At 37.1% G+C, this 16,022-nt stretch overlaps 1 protein-coding gene across 1 annotated transcript in view; it reads right to left on the bottom strand.

Moving 5' to 3' along the window:
* Positions 1–2,527: 2,527 nt before the first annotated feature.
* Positions 2,528–16,022, bottom strand: part of NECTIN3 (nectin cell adhesion molecule 3) — a 62,181-nt gene continuing 48,686 nt past the window's right edge. Inside the window, exons 9-10 of the mRNA XM_077790932.1 lie at positions 10,315–10,377; positions 2,528–9,819 (exon numbers count right to left, since the gene is read on the bottom strand). Coding sequence (XP_077647058.1) covers positions 9,643–9,819; positions 10,315–10,377 — 240 coding nt within the window. The 3' untranslated portion in view covers positions 2,528–9,642. The remainder of the gene's footprint in view (positions 9,820–10,314; positions 10,378–16,022) is intronic.

The raw sequence follows: 16,022 nt of genomic DNA, 5'->3' as shown, positions 1-16,022 counted from the left end.
AAAAGGTACCTTTGATAATTTTTAGAAAAAACTTCAGTTTGGGCACCTGCCCAAGGCAGGGGAGATCCAAACAGCAGGACAAGCAGCTTACCTGTATTAATGCACCAACAACTCAGAGCTAAATATATTTTACACCTAGGTTGAACTCCATCTTTATCCCTTCACCAGCTGACTTGAAATGGCAACTTTCTGGAATTTCAGTCTCATGGAAGAGCTGTCCCTGCTAGCCTGAGTCTGTGCAAATATCCAAAATGCTTTAGTCTTCTGCATTTGTAAAACCAGTGTATGCTTATCCTGGTATTAGAGCCAAAGATGCATTATAAAAAAATACCAGAGACACAACATTATTCTTTTACTCTATTTATAGAAACATTCAGTTTTGAAGACAGTTATTTGACAGTTTTCAAAGTATTCAAGAACATTTCTAATGAAGAGAGCCTGATGATATTTTAATTATTTCCTGTTGCTAATCAGGGTGAGATACAAGCTCTTAATACAACAGAAGCTATCTTGAGATAGGGTGAGTGCTATCCAGCTGCACAGTAGTCCTCAACAGTCACTATGTCCTTCAGCCTTATTTGTTTAGTGCTCCAGTAAGCAAGTGGGGCTTCAGTGGCAGCCTTTAAAATGGTCTTTTGGCACGTGGGTGGTAGCATTTACCAGCATCCAGTTTGGTAATTTTTATCCAGTTTGGTATTTTTTTTTTTATATGTGTTTTTCCCCCCCTTCTTTTCAGTTTAACCTTCAAAAATGTCAGGTGTGTAAGTCTAAATTAACTGCAATTCAAAACAAATACATGTGCTAAATGCACAAACTTACAAAGAATAAAAAGGTCAGTAAAAGACTTCCGATTCCAAGTCACAAAGAGAAGGGGACAGGTTAATCAAAAGCCCCAAATAGAGGGGTCTAATTTAGAACTTTTTAGTTATGTCTGTCAAGAAGGGGCAACAGTGACCTTATATTTCAAAATTAAATTTCCATCTCCAAGTAAACAAAGCAATGCTTAGTTAAATGCAGAGGAGCAGCAAACCTATCTTTGTAAGAGGGAGTAGTAAATAGGCTTCAGAAGAAATATGAAAAATACTTAGATTTCCTAGAGAATTCCAAAATCACAGTTGTAAAAGCCAGCAAACATTTGCTGTGGGAGTGTGCTATTATTGATACAATTAAACTTGTAAGAAATGCCAAGATGGAGTTTGTGACAGGGAACAGACGGTTTCCTGAACTGCATCAATCAACATGCATCTCATCATATACATATTGTGTGTAGGAACCTCACAAGAATTTTCTTCTGCTTATCTCCCTGAATCTTTTTTTTTTTTTTTTTTTATGTATTACTGTGTGATATCAATGAAATATTTTTATTTGCATAAACAGCAACTTGGCCAGCTGGAGTTAAGGAAAATTCAATGTAATTTTAAAAAGTTTCATCCCACTTTTTTTGCAAGGCTTGGCATCTCTATAGCTTGGCACATAATAGTAAATACGCCCAGCTTGTCTGACTTTTTTCTAAACTATCAGTGAGCTCTCATAGAAACTGCTTAAGCATAGCCCTTAACATGCTTATTTAAGATTCAAGTTTACTTGCATATCACCTCAGTGGGCTTTTTTCCTCTCTTTACCAAATGTCTGCTCAGGAACTGGAAGAAATGAATTGTATGTGATCAAATTAAGATGCCATCTGCCTATGAACATTATGTTGTGAGCTGTAATCAAACATTAACAGCAGAAAAAAAGCACTGCCACCTCTATGACTCTGTGGGATTTCCTAAGGAAGCTCTTTGTAATGCATGTCAGGATTGTTTCAGACAGTACTTGTAAAATGGTGTGGGAGTAGGTCCAAAGAAGCTCCAAACATTTCAGGGCATCCTTTAGCCTGCTGCTACATCATCATACCATGGTCTGCCATAATTTGTCTAAATCACCATCTCAGAAGCTCAGCAACATTAGCTCCTTTAACTCTAGAACATTAGCAATCAAAAAAAGAAAAAATCCCAAAATATTGCTAGAAGTGTCAGCAGAGAGGACACAGCAAGGGGAGGCAGAAGGCAGTCCAGAGTTAAATCCAACTGCTGATGTCAAGAGAAGCTGGATTGCAGCAGAAGCCCTTTGCTGAGGCTCCCAGGCAGCCTCACAGACAGAGCAAGTGGGATGGAAAATCAAAGGTGCAGGAGCACGTGCAGATTCAGGCATCTCCATCATGCATTCCCAGCTTTGTCTTTAGACACAAAAGGTTCATCTTCTGTCTTCCAGTATTCTTTCAAGAGGAACACTTGTCTGAAAGCTGAAGCTCCCATTACAAGAGAAACCAATGCCACTACTTGCTGTGGCTATTCAGTTGTAGTTGAAATTGTTTTCTGCTTTCAGCTGAGACTTTGTATTCTGGGGTTGACAGCAGCTTCTTCCACCCCTCCTCCCTCAGCATTCTTTAAAAGAATAGATTTTCTTAGTTAATTAGATTTTCTGCAGTTAAAAAGACTGAATTATTTCCCAATACAGTAACTCAAACTACTTACTGTATAATCAATGCTTTTAAATACAAGTATCCAATGGACATTTTATTTCACATAGATACACATGAGGTCAATTACACTTGCTGTGCAAATCATGCACTTGAGTATGATCAGTGGCACTAGAAATCCAATTATCTTTGGCTTTCTAGGTGAATCTTTGGACAGACTAGGGCACAGCTATGTGGCTAATTAATCTGTACACAGATCTCATGTTAAGCAGATGGTGAAACTTGGATGTGATTTCACAATAACACATTTGAAAGTGACAATTCTAAATCTCTCAATTTGTCTCCAAACTGGTTTTGGGATAATTTACTATAACCTGCAATAGTCAGCTAAATAGCATCAACATCCAGATTAACCAGATTCTTCCTGCTATTAGGACACATGAGAAACTGAGGAGCTTTCTAGCCAGAGGTTACCTTTGGTTCATTTAAATTGTTTCAGAAAACAGTCACTGATTTGATAGAGAACAAGATTTTTCTGTTTGTTTGCCAATTCCTAGCCATACTATTATGTTATCATTATACTATATTATGCTTTATTATCACTAGGTATTTCAAGAAGGCAGCAGGCTAAATGTCACCTTCCTGTATAAGCAGCAACTGTTTCCTTCAAGCTCCATTCCATGTTTGCCATTTTTCTTGCTTACTCTTACATCATGTATCTCCTGAAAGGTGATTCAACCATCTCCAATGTTACATGATCCTAATTTGTCCACCTGTAACAAGAATACCTGATGTTAACAAGTTATCCATTTTCCACTCTGAAAATTTCTTGGAGTTAAACACAGACACACTACATCCCTCAAGCTGTTACAGAACATGAAAGGAGAAAAAGAACTCAGCAACACTGAATCTCAACCATTTCCATGTAGAGTTGAAAATTAACTAACACTGTCCCAAGAAGCCAGAGAAGAAAGGTAAGAAACAAATATGGAACAAAATAGAACTTGCTCTCCATCTTAGAATGGCATTATGTATTTTTTTTTTTTTTTTTTTGTTAATAAAGCCCAAACTAGGTATATTAGTGAGAAATAATTTAGTCAATAATAGAAAAAGAATGGAAGAGGCTAGGGAAGAGACTGCTACCTCTCCCAGCTGGAAAAAAAGAGCTATGAGATGAATGAACAAAGAAAAATCCTAAGGACATACAAGGAGCAAAGATAGAGGGAAGGGATAGGAGAAAGACAACCTACCAAATTAATAGAAACAAGCAGGCATTTTTAAGATGCTTGACAACTTTTTAATGTGAAATACTTTAATTACTAATCCTCAATGGAACTGAATTAAACACATTGTGAATAAACAGAGGCAAGAAGGAGAATTTGCAAGTTCTAGTTTATACCATTGAGTGAACAAAGTCAGAGGACACCAGGGGCTTTGCTCGCTGATCAAGTAACAATCTCACATTGAGAAATTCTGGAAAACCAAATTTCTGTCCACACAAGCCTTGGTAATGGGCACACCAATCCTAGAAAATTAGAGACCAGTCAATTTTTTTACATGCAGTAGATACACCTGTGTGACATGACTTAAGGTGTGAAGTCCACCCAGGAAAAATTCAGGGTAGGGGGAAGTGTAAAGCAGATGGCTTGACTTATTTTTTTTAAGCTAGTGGGACTTTTAAGAACCAATCTTCTAGTAGTCAGATTTAAAACTTATTTAAAACACATCCTAACAGGTGAGACATTTTGCCCTGCTCAATATTTGGTTTTTTTAGCACTAATGCAGGGTCATTAGCAGTATTTATTGACCAAGGAAATTGATCCAGATGAAAGCAAGCAACACACTGAGATGTCACAAGCATTACTAAAGCACTGCACCTTGAAACTGTGTTCATTCCTCTGGCCACCCTTTAAGTGTTTTGTCCATTTGCTTAGCCTGGCTGGATAAACCAATCTACATTTGATGCTACCCATCAATCTGAATTTTAAAGCTAATACACAGACATTTTACTTGCCCACAGCCATTTCTCTCTTACCTCTCAATTCATGTCAAAGCAGCAAAGAACTTTGTTAATTGTGGGATTGAAGTCAATCTCCTTCAGTTGTTATGCTTAATAGGAGCAATCACATCAGTGGCTGAAGTCTGGTCTTCAAAGAGCCAGGTTAGTCAAACATAAGACAGAAAATCCAACTGCTCTACTTGACAATGAATTAAGCTTTTGCCACAAATAGTGCCTGAAAGCAATTATTCCCAAATTAGGACAGCAGATCAGAAAAGTTATGTGTATCTCTGAATTCTTTTTCTTTTGAGTACAAAACATTATGGTGACAGTAAAGACCCCACCTGGACAATTGTCTGCTGCTCTGTTGGCCAGCCAGGAGGCAACTGGCAGGGCTGAAGCATCTTCTGTGGGTCCACTGCTGCACTGCACACAGCCACACATCAGCAGGGAAAGAGTCATTTTCTGCAGTTTGTTATCACCTGAACTGGGTAAACAATCCTGGCCCAAAATATTTTGCTGTCAAGGAATGGATCTGTTCAAGCACAGAATATCTGAATTCATACAAAGGACTATAAGACTTCTTAATAGGACAGGCAAGATGAATTGTCAGGGAAACTGAACCTGCAGGCACACGTTCCTAGGAACAGGATCTAATGTGGCAATGCTATTAGAAGTAATAATTCAGAGATGCAAAACAGTAATAAACAAATAAAATCTAACATTGAGAAAAGAAAAAAAAAAGACAATGGAATCTTTTATGGCATATATTAAACTTCTTCCACCGATAATCAGTATTAGAGAAGTTATTTCCTGTAAATTTCTGTTAGATAATAAGTTTAATTTAACCTAGCACACTTCAGATTGGAATATAATAGATCTGCAGCTAAACTCAGTCAAATTGAAATGATGTTTCAATATATTTAGCACACTCTATGCATTCTGTGTGTAGCCCTGCACAGATATGCAAATTTATCTCAGTTGATGAGGAAGCTGAAGTCTGCTTGATTTCCAACTTAGTCTCAAAATAAATTCTGATTTACAGTCTTGATTACTAGGCCCACAAAGGGGTAGAAGAGTCACAATTTGACTTGTAGGCTTTTAAATAAATAAGTTTATTTTCAGTGACAACTGAAGGATCTACATTTAGATATAGCATAAAATCAAAACTAGGATCATAAAACAAGTTTAGGAAAAATTTCACTGTGGGGTTGTCAGTGCAGATTAAAATGCCTAACATCCTACTTGGGCTTCTCACATTGTTTGAATAATTGCTACTAAAATTCACAATGTATTTTTTGTGCATTTGCAATATAATTCAGCTAAAGACATTAAGCTATTCACCAAGAACTATGTAATACCTTTTAATAAATGCAGAGATATCACATCTTTACCTTCTGTCAGAAAGTCAAACCCAGTCTCCCAGTACTCTGGACATATACCACCAGTGGCCAAAAAATCCCAACCCACCTCCCACAGGGCAGTCAAGGAGGAAACTACACAGACATTTCTTTTTTCACCTGGAGCTTTACCTGTCCTTGTCAGCAGCCTCTGAAGTGGCCTAAGTTATCAAAACAATTTTGCCCACTCTGCAAATATTATTGGTACAGCACTCATTCAGCCTTCACACAACACAGAGCTCAGATAAGAGTGCTTTCAGTCTGTGGAATTAAAAAGTTATTGCAAAAAATTTTAATCACCTATATAGCAACATAGCACCTGAACTTGCATCCCTCAGAGGACAAAAGAGCAGTAACATTGCCAGAAAGAAGGCAAAGTAACAAGTCAGAAGGTGAAAAGCTTCCCTTCATTCTTCATGAACTATCAAACATTTTTGTTGTGTTTTCCTTGAGCTCAACACACAATACATTAGATCATTTGTGACTGAACAGTGGGAGTACTTTAATAATATTTTGTTAAGTGTTTCCTTACTTTTAGTAGTACAATTTCTTAGTTTTCATTTGTATTGTATCCACTATCATTTTGAACATACTTCAAACATTAAATCTTATACTTTTTATAATTACATGACCTTGTAGAATTTAGAGATACTTGGGCAGAGGACAATTTACATATACCAATGCTAGAGAGATGAATTACTAATCTTCCCCTCCTTCTCTACCTCCCTCACCAGTGATTCTGGGTGTTCAGTTCACCTCAGTGTTGGATTTTCACACAGGACTACATGCTTCCTGTTATGTAAGATGAAAGTTGAAAGGATTTCAGCATGCAACACCACAATATCCCAAAGTGGTAGTGTTAGGAAAAAAAAAACCCAACATGTTCTGCATATACAACAATATACAGAAGAAACACAACACCAAAAACGTGGATGAATTTCACTGGTCCTTGCATTTTAAGCAATCTTAAATCTAAACAACAGAAAAATATATTTTAAATGTTTTTATTCCAATCAAATTACAAATACAAGCATTTGAAAATGTACAAAAATAAAAAATGACATTTTCTACATCTTAAAAAAGCAGATCAGACTTACTTCTATATGTACAATCCTTTCAGTGAGAAAGCCTAATTAGCAGACATATTTTCTGGTCTTTTCTGAGCATTCTATGCCAAATCCCTTCCCCCCCCAAATCCATCCACACTTAAAACTAAAAGTAACATTTCAAAAACCTAATACACTAAATGTCCCTGAACAGATTACAAAGAAACCATTTCTCACAGGTAATAAACCTGTAGGTGATAATGTATATTTCCCTAATGACTTTAGGGCAAACACATCCTGATGGGTAGTTTGCAAATCAAGCTTTCTGTAGTTTGTTGATACGTAACTTGGACAGCACACTCAGATTACATTTTTAATTTTTCAGCTATTTTTTTTTTGCAAATTAAAAAAACAATTATAGCTTTGTTGATAGCATTCTTCCTTCTCCCAAAGTTTTACCTCTTCAAAGAAAAAAAAAAAAAAGAAAAAGTATCTGCAAATAATCATAAAAAGCAGTAGAAGAGGTTGTTTTTTGCAAAAGGGATTGAAATGGTTACCTGCTCAATACCACATTGTACTAATGAATGCAGAGGACTCACTGTCACAGCAATAGTTTTGAACTATTCTATAATGCCTATTCAAATATTTTTGGTATCAAGTTTTGTTCAGTAATATTGATCAAATTATCTTAAGCAGTATAGCTCATCTCCATGTTCTGTCATTCATTTGGCCACAACACTGTTTTCTTTCAGCATTCTGACAGCTGATGCTTTTTCCAGCTGCAGTAATGTAAGGATAGGCAGGGCAATGCTCATGTAGAGAGGTAGCTACTTAAATTAACATTGTGGAAAAACAGTTCTGGGGGGACACAAGCCCTTTTTTAGGTCTCAAATACAGCAGGAAACTTTAAAATTGAAAACAGTTGCTCAATTTACATGAATGTGCCCAGTTCCTAAGAGAAAAGCAAGGTGCCAATACTTCAAAGATAGCTCCCAAGAAGCAGATTCTGTCCAACCTTTCTTTTTGCCACTCCTTCAGCTGTCAACTTCAACCCCATCCTTTAACAGAAAAGTGCTTAGCAAGAGAACAGCTAATACCTACTTCTACAGGGTCCAGAATACAGGCACCCAAGCCATAATCTTCTACCTGCTACCTGTAACAAAGTAGAAGAACTTGATTTATCTGGCCCTGCTGTGGACAGGGATCTCATAAACTTGTAGTGTGATGGGGATGAATGGAGGTTGAATTTCAGGTTTAACAATGGCCCCCTGCCTGCAGCACACTCACCTATGCTAGCTTTCAATGCTGCTGCTTCTACAGCTCGGCTCTCGCCTCTAAAAAAATCCCAACATCTGCAGAGAAGCACACTAATAGCCCAGAAGTAATGTTGAGATCTGTACAACAGGTAGTTCAGCATGACACCAGGCATTCTTAACATTTTGTCCTTCATGTCATCTGACCAAAAATCATAATTCTGTACTTATGTGCACACATACTTAGAGAATACTCAAGTCTGTTAAGTTTCTCTGGCAGATTTTAGACACAACCCATTTTTCTACTGTCTTAAAATATTTTAAGATTGTCCTATCAGCTAATTTTAGCACTAGCACATTATATATGTATTTTTTACTTGCTAAGTATTTACTTCTTAGTTCACATGGAAACTTATTTTTCTGGAAAGATCCTGAGCACATTTTTTAAGCATTACCACAGACACAAAGAGATTCATGTGGGATACGGTTAGCACTGGTAATGTCAGGACATTCTCCAGTTACTTCACACTAGTGGTTAAGATTAAAGGACAGTGCTGACAAGCATTTGAAGTTGACTGAAGCTTTTCTTTTCTTGCTAAGACACAAGAACACATTACAGACAGTTTTGTTGGAAACTGAGAAAAAAACAAGGAAAGTATCTATTACCAAGGAAAATAAACTATGCAGCATCTAAAATAGGAGTCACACTTGGGAAAACAGCTAAATAGCAGTTTAAGGGTAAGATGTAGCTTCACAAAAGACACAGAAAGTTCTGTCTGCCTACTCATCTACCTCCTTCAACTAAGTTTCATGTAGACCTAACTGTAAAACCAAAGCCAGCAACAGGCAGAATCAATAGAAAAGAAAAAGCTTTTGATGTAAGGCAATTGCTTCACTTTTAACAAGGTGGGAAGACAAACAGTGAGCTTATGGACCAGCCAGTCAGTATTTGAGAGGTAGTCTAGTTGTTCATTTGACTGAGAGAGGTAGAGCTGGTTGAGAAATCAATAGCTAAGGCCAGTCAAAATGATATCCCATGTTTTCTAAGATGGCTCAGCCTGAGATTGCTAATATCACAAGGGATTCAATTGTCTTGCTCATAATTTGTTCAGTTTTATATGGGTAAGGTTATTGTAAAATATCCAGAGAGAATGCTCCCAAGAGATAGCCAGTGAAAAAGCTTAACTACATTTTGGCATGTGCCAACCAATTAATACAGGTTATACATATTATGACTCTGAATGTTAACAAAGCTAAGGGGCTCTCCTCATTTGGCAGATCGGTATTACTACAGAAACACAGACATATCAAATACTAGAGGCAAGTTTTAAATTCCATATAGTTTACCTATATAAAATTCTCTATACATTATTTTCACACATTAAAAAAACCCCAATCATTTTAAAGATGAAAGCCAAAAAGGCATGAGGGTCATGGAGTCAACAGGTAATAAAACCCTTGTTAAAGACATCTGGGTACAGAATCATACATAATGCTCCCTTGGATTGATGTAGGCTCTTCCAGGTCCCGAGTTTTGTGGGTATCTGTTGCTCCAATTTTTGTAGTAAGTTTGCTGATAAACTGGATACATAGGCTGAAGACCCTCTTGTTCTTGTGGCTCTTCAGCCTCACAAGTAAGTTGCCTTCCATTCACAGCTTTCTAAACACACACAAGAAGTAGTAAGTTTCAAAGTTCACGTGTAGAACCTGCAATTTCTATTATTGGTAAAGCTTTAAGCAAAATCAGAGATACATGATCTCCAAGACAACCCTATGAATAAAGAAACAGGAACTTAAAAATTCCACTAACAGAGTTAACCTCAAATGTTTGTTTCAAATGAAGCTGGACTCTAAAGCTCAATAAATCTAAATAGCAAGTCACCAACTAGAAAAATGTCTGTCAACACTCCCCTGCTTTATGTTACTCACCAAGAAATGAAAGCTGGAGTGTTTAAGTATTTAAATTAGTCATCAAACTACTATAGGATAATAAAATGGTACTGCCACTTTTCACTTAACTCACACAATCCAACAGTTACTGACCAGGATGGACAAATATTTTTTTGTTCACAAAAACCAACATTATAAGTTTATTTTATGGAATAAGATTAAATCAAAAGCTTCAATCAGGAATTCAACCCATCTTATTATTTACCATGTGCTGCAAGTTTCCAGCATCTCTCTCTCTGTACTGGCTCTGCAAAGCAAAATGTTCTTTCTGAAAGAAGAAAAGTTAGAGGGGAAACAAGTCAAGATTCAAAACTGCAGAACACCACTCATCCCAAAATACACTCTGCTTTAGGAAGTGTCTTAACTGGTTATAATTTAGACTCCTTCTTACAATCCAATGGCTGGTGGAAAGAAGACAAGGATCAGTCAGGGTCACCTGCCCCAGCTGTGTTCCCTCTCCCAGTATCTTGTCTCCCTCCCAGTCTCCTGTGTACACCCCAAGTCCATCTGCTGGCAGGGCAGTACAAGAAGCAGAATAGGTCCCAATGCTGTCCAGTAATAAGAAAATTCCCTGAGTTATCAACACTATTTTCAGCACAAATCCCAAACGTGACCCCATACAAGCTACTGCAAAGAAAATTAGTTTCACCCCAGCCAAACTGCCCACTGTATGAGATGAGGTTCAAGATCATCTAAGCAATCTGGAGGTGAACAGGTTCATGGGACCCGATGAGATACATCTGCAAGTTCTGAAGACACTTTCACAGGAAATGACTAATTAGAAGTAGTGGCAGAACTCTGGTTCCCACTGGCTGGGAAAGGGGAAATAAGACCCCCATGGTTTGAAAACAGAAGATGACCTGAGGAACTACAGGTCAGTCACACCTCATGCCCAACAAGATGAAGGAGCAGAAACTATGCTAAGGCATATGGAAAATAAGGAGTTGGTTGGTGATCATCATCATGGTGTTGGTGGAAATAGGAAGAGCAACTGATGTCACCTACCTGGACTTGTGCAAAGCATTTGATGCTGTCTCACATGATATCCTTATCTCTAAACTGAGGACACATGGATTTGATGGGTGGACCATGCAGTGGATAAAAAACTGACTGGATAGTCACACTCAAAGAGATGGCTCATCAGTGGCTCAAAATCCAAGCAATGACCAGTGACAAGTGTCATTCCTCAGGGGTCCGTATCAGGACCTGCACTGTTTAACATTTTTTGGCAACATGACAGTGGGATCAAGGTACCCTCACCAAGTTTGCCAATGACACCAAGCTATGTGGTATGGTGATATGCTGGAGGCAAAGGGATGCCCTCCAGAGGGACCTTGGCAGGCTTGAGAGATGGTTCTTGTGAACCTTGTGAAGTTCAAAAGTTCTGCACCTGGGTTAGTGCAATCATAAACACAAACACAGGCTGGGCAAAGAAGTGATTGAGAGCAGCCCTAAGGAGAAGGACTCTGGAATGTTGGTGGATGAGAAGTTACTTCACAGAAGCATTGAAATCTCCCTTCTTTCAAATTTATTTTATTCTCCACCATTATGATAGAAAAACTTCATCTGTGAAATGAGCTGTTTCCAAGCATGCAGTTAATCACCAGCTGCCTGAGGTAACGGCCAATCAAAATCCCACCAAGTAATGCCACCTAAGAATTATGATTTAGGGTACAGTTTGTACTGTGGTATAATCACTCCTAGTTAAAAAAAAAAACAAACACAAAAAGCTTGTGCCTCATTCAAACCCCTATCTGGTAAATTTTTTTCCCTATTGCAAGATCCTTTATCAATGCAGATGAGTTTATTGATCCATTATTATTTGTAGAAACAGTTCTTTTGTTTAAGGCAAATGATAACAATACTGCTTCCTTTTTCATCAAGGAAGAGATAGTCCCACCTGTATGAACATCATTAGGAAAAGGACTAGAAGAGTGCAAGAGAGCTATAATCTATAAATGAATCAGTATTATACTAGGTTTAAGAGTTCAGTGGCTGATGTTTTCAAATTTAATTCAGAAACATCTTCATCATTTGATAAATGGTATTTGATGCTTTTAATGATGCTAAGACAACTTCATCATTTTCTTTCCTCTTTTGATCAGCAATACAAATAATAGTTAAAGAACTTTGCTTGGCTAAATAGAGGCATTTTTCCAAGCTGCAAGTCTCAAGTCAAGTCTCCTCATGGCCAGACATACCTACTAGGCTGCATTTCCCTTATCCACTCTTCCTCCTGTTTCTACAAAAGAGCCTTGTTAAATTCTGAATCCTTAAACAACTCTGAAAGCATCACTGCATTATGCAAAACATGTTTTTTCTCTTTCCTTCAGAAGCACCTGTCAAGGTAATAGTAACTTCAGTTCCTTCACATTGTCAAAGACTGCCTGTTGCAAGCATGTTTAGAGGAAAGTAAAGACATTTTTGCTTCTTAGTAATATATTGTTTGAAACAGTGAAGCTAACTGTAATGATTCCAAGGACTGCCAGAATTAGTGCACCCTCTTCCACTCCTTTTTAAAATATTATGCAATAGAAAAATTCCTCTTTAAGCCACTGGAATTCTTCCATTGCTCAGCTTCTTCCTGATTTGCCTCAAAAACTGCATTGCCGAGCAGGGATTCCTTTCTCACCAAAGGTGCAACCTTCAGGCTGCTCACCACTCTTTCACATTACATGTAATAGATAGTTCTGAGCAACTGAATAACATTTCCATGGCAATGATTATTAAAAGAACGCCTGGACAAAAGTAACAGTGCTGTTGACAAAAAAGTTGACAAAGATGAACCTACAGTCTTCACAGTAAATAAAGCTATAATATATTTTTTTTCCATATGTATTGCTATGTTTTGGACTTTTGCCTCACTCTTTTAGGGCCATAAGAGAGCCAGTTTTTCTCAGTTCTGAAATGACTCACAAGAATACATGAATCAGTATCTTCAAGTACTCAGTACTCAGTTACATAGTACTTGTGAGTACTTATGAGTAACCAGTACTTATGAGTACTCAGTTAACACAGTACTTGTACATACTAGCAGCTCATTATTAGCACTAGCAGGTAAATGAGAATGTCTATTTAAAGCAAACTGTAATTTTCCAAGTCTCAAGAAGTATCCATGAAAGACACTGGCTATCCAGTACTATCACAGGTCCAGATAATTTCCCTTCATTTTAATACCATCACCTGCTGACTCAGATATGCGTAAAATTAGTTAAATACTGATTGCTGGGAAACAAAAATGAGAATTTCAGCATAATCTACTGGATCTTAAATACTTTACAAGATAAAAAAAAGCTACAGTCCATGATTTGAACAATAACAGCAGAGATGATTGAAAAACTTGCACATTATTTATAACAACTACCAGAATCAGCCTAAATTGAGTAACTCCACTTTCAATTCTAAGTTATTGTGAGTATGCAGAATACACCATTTAAATTCACTTCTTTACTTTGCACCTTTATGCAACCTATCATTTCCACTCAGGCTGAAGTGATCATCTGTTGTGGTTGAGAAAGCAGTGACACTTCCCCTACAGTTCTTTTCAGCAGATCCAGAAGTTTATATCTTAACTACCCAGTGAGAGGCTCACCTGGTATCTCATTCTGGGTAGAGAGCAATTGGAACATCAGGTAGTACAGTGGTGAGTACAGACATTGAGTCAAACAGGAGGAGACATCCTGACAGGCTGCTAACTTGCTTCTCTTGCCTCTTTACAGCTATCCAAATGTTGGCTTGGTACACCACAACACAACCAATCGCTTCTTGGCTAAAGCCAGTATTTTGATATTTAGTTCTGTTAGATAAAATGAAGCTCTTGCCTCAAGCATAACAGAGTACATACTGATTAGAGGCAGTATCAGCTAGGAAGACAGCCTCTGGCTCCAGGTCCTTTAGTTCTGGAATTCCAGAGAGAAAAAAGACAGGTACACTAACAGTGCTGTGCCAACATCCATTTCTTAAATAAAGTCTAACACCTAACCTGAAGGGGAATCTTTCTCCTCCCAATACAACTGAAAACTCTGTTTATCCAACTTGAGGAAAACATATTCAATTCAGTCTCTTTACAATTTTTCTCTATTTACAAAATACATTTTAATAAATCATTCTATTAAAAGTTTTATGTATTAAAAGACGTATTAAATGTTGGCTGATTCCAAGACTACAGCCAACTTCAGCCTAAGTTCTTTAGTACCCATTAACAAAGCCAGAGTAAGCACAAACTAGACAAAAATCAAAGCCAGCAAAGTTCTGAAGAGGAAAGCAATAAGGCACACATTCTCTTATGTCTTCCTCCTTTATAAGCTGCTCCGTAAAGGACAAATATTTGCATTTCCTAGTATTGTCATTTTGCCATTTAGCAGCACTACAGATGCACAAATGCCACAATAAACCATATATTTTGATTCTATAAGGAAGAGAGTATTTTTCAAATACTTTAGGCTGAAATATCAGCAGAAGAATGATTCATCAAAAATTGCAATTTTTGAGTACTGTAGTAACAGAACAAATAGCTACGGTGCCCATCCTAAGCACAGAAAAGCACTGGTTCTTTTGTGTCATCTTTGGTGCTATACCACCTTTAAGGTAAGAAGATGAAAACTTATTATTCTTTATGCCAACTAAATGTTTTCTACCTTCACAATGTAATAATCATCAGGCTGCTACTACTAGATCCACTACTACTGCAGCAGTGGATCTCAGAATAGTTTCCTGCTTCACTCATCAACAATATACACAAGTATTACCCATTGTAACATTTATGATATAAGGAAAGCTTTTATCAGCAACTGACATTTGGTGAGCTTTAGTAACCATCAATCACAAAGAAAATCCACAAGAATATTTTCAATATTATTAAGAACTCCATCAAAATCCTTCTTAAATGTAGGTGAAGATTTTTTTCCTTTCTATGAGAAATGACTTCTATAGGTCCTTAAAGCTGCAAAGATACACCACAGTATTGGAAAAATTTCTTATTAAAAAAATGATTGTTTTAATTAGCTCAGTGTTATGATTCAGCACACCAGTGGTTAGAATCACCGTTATGGTATGTACTGAGGATGGAGCAAAAATTTTATTAAAACCAATTACAATCTAATTCTTACAAATACTGATAGGTGCTAGAAGTTGTCTTCAATGTAAGCAAAAATCTAAAAAAATCTGACTGATTAATTTAATATAAACACACACACACAAAAGACACTTTAGGGGCCATGGCTAGGATCTATAACTGACTAGTTTAGTATATGAAGTATAATAATCAATGATATTAGCTTAAGTAGCTTCTCAAGAGCAGGTCTCCTCTATAATGCCTGAATTCACCTGGAGTTTCCCAAGCATGCCACTCCACCTCAAAATCATGCTATAAGGAAGAATGTAGCCCTATTCTTCCTTGCTCCCCACTAACTCAAACTGTTTCATTTGCTAGAATCAGCTTTCCAGTGTGACTTTTACAAATTGGTTTGATCAGATTACACCCACAAAAACATTAAATGCTGGTAATGAAGTTTTTTGCCTATTGCTGTCTTTCTTGTACAGCATTACTTTAGATGACAAGAAGCTACCCCAGAAAGCACAGTAAATATTCAGTTGTTTGTCATGAAATTGGTATAGGTCTTTTGATGCTGGTAAATGCAAGCAGAAAAGATCAAATTAGAAGTTACATAATTGCAAATATTTAGAAGTAATTTAGTGATCTTCAACGAGAATCAAACTCATACTTTGGCAGATTAGCCATGCCAAAGCCCAAATTCCAATCTATTCCCACCCCTCAACCATTAATAACTCAAAAGAATGACAGTTATTACTAGCAAGGGAGATTTTGATAAAGTCACTTTTTAAGTTTACCAAGCACAACTTTTCCCTATTATGAAGACTGCTTTATAAAGCCATGCATATTCTCTTACCACA

The sequence above is a fragment of the Lonchura striata genome, chromosome 2 (genome assembly GCF_046129695.1).
Source record: "Lonchura striata isolate bLonStr1 chromosome 2, bLonStr1.mat, whole genome shotgun sequence".
Lineage (NCBI taxonomy): Eukaryota > Metazoa > Chordata > Aves > Passeriformes > Estrildidae > Lonchura > Lonchura striata.
The sequence above is the reverse complement of the archived record's forward strand: the minus strand, read 5'-3'. Positions and strand labels throughout refer to the sequence as shown.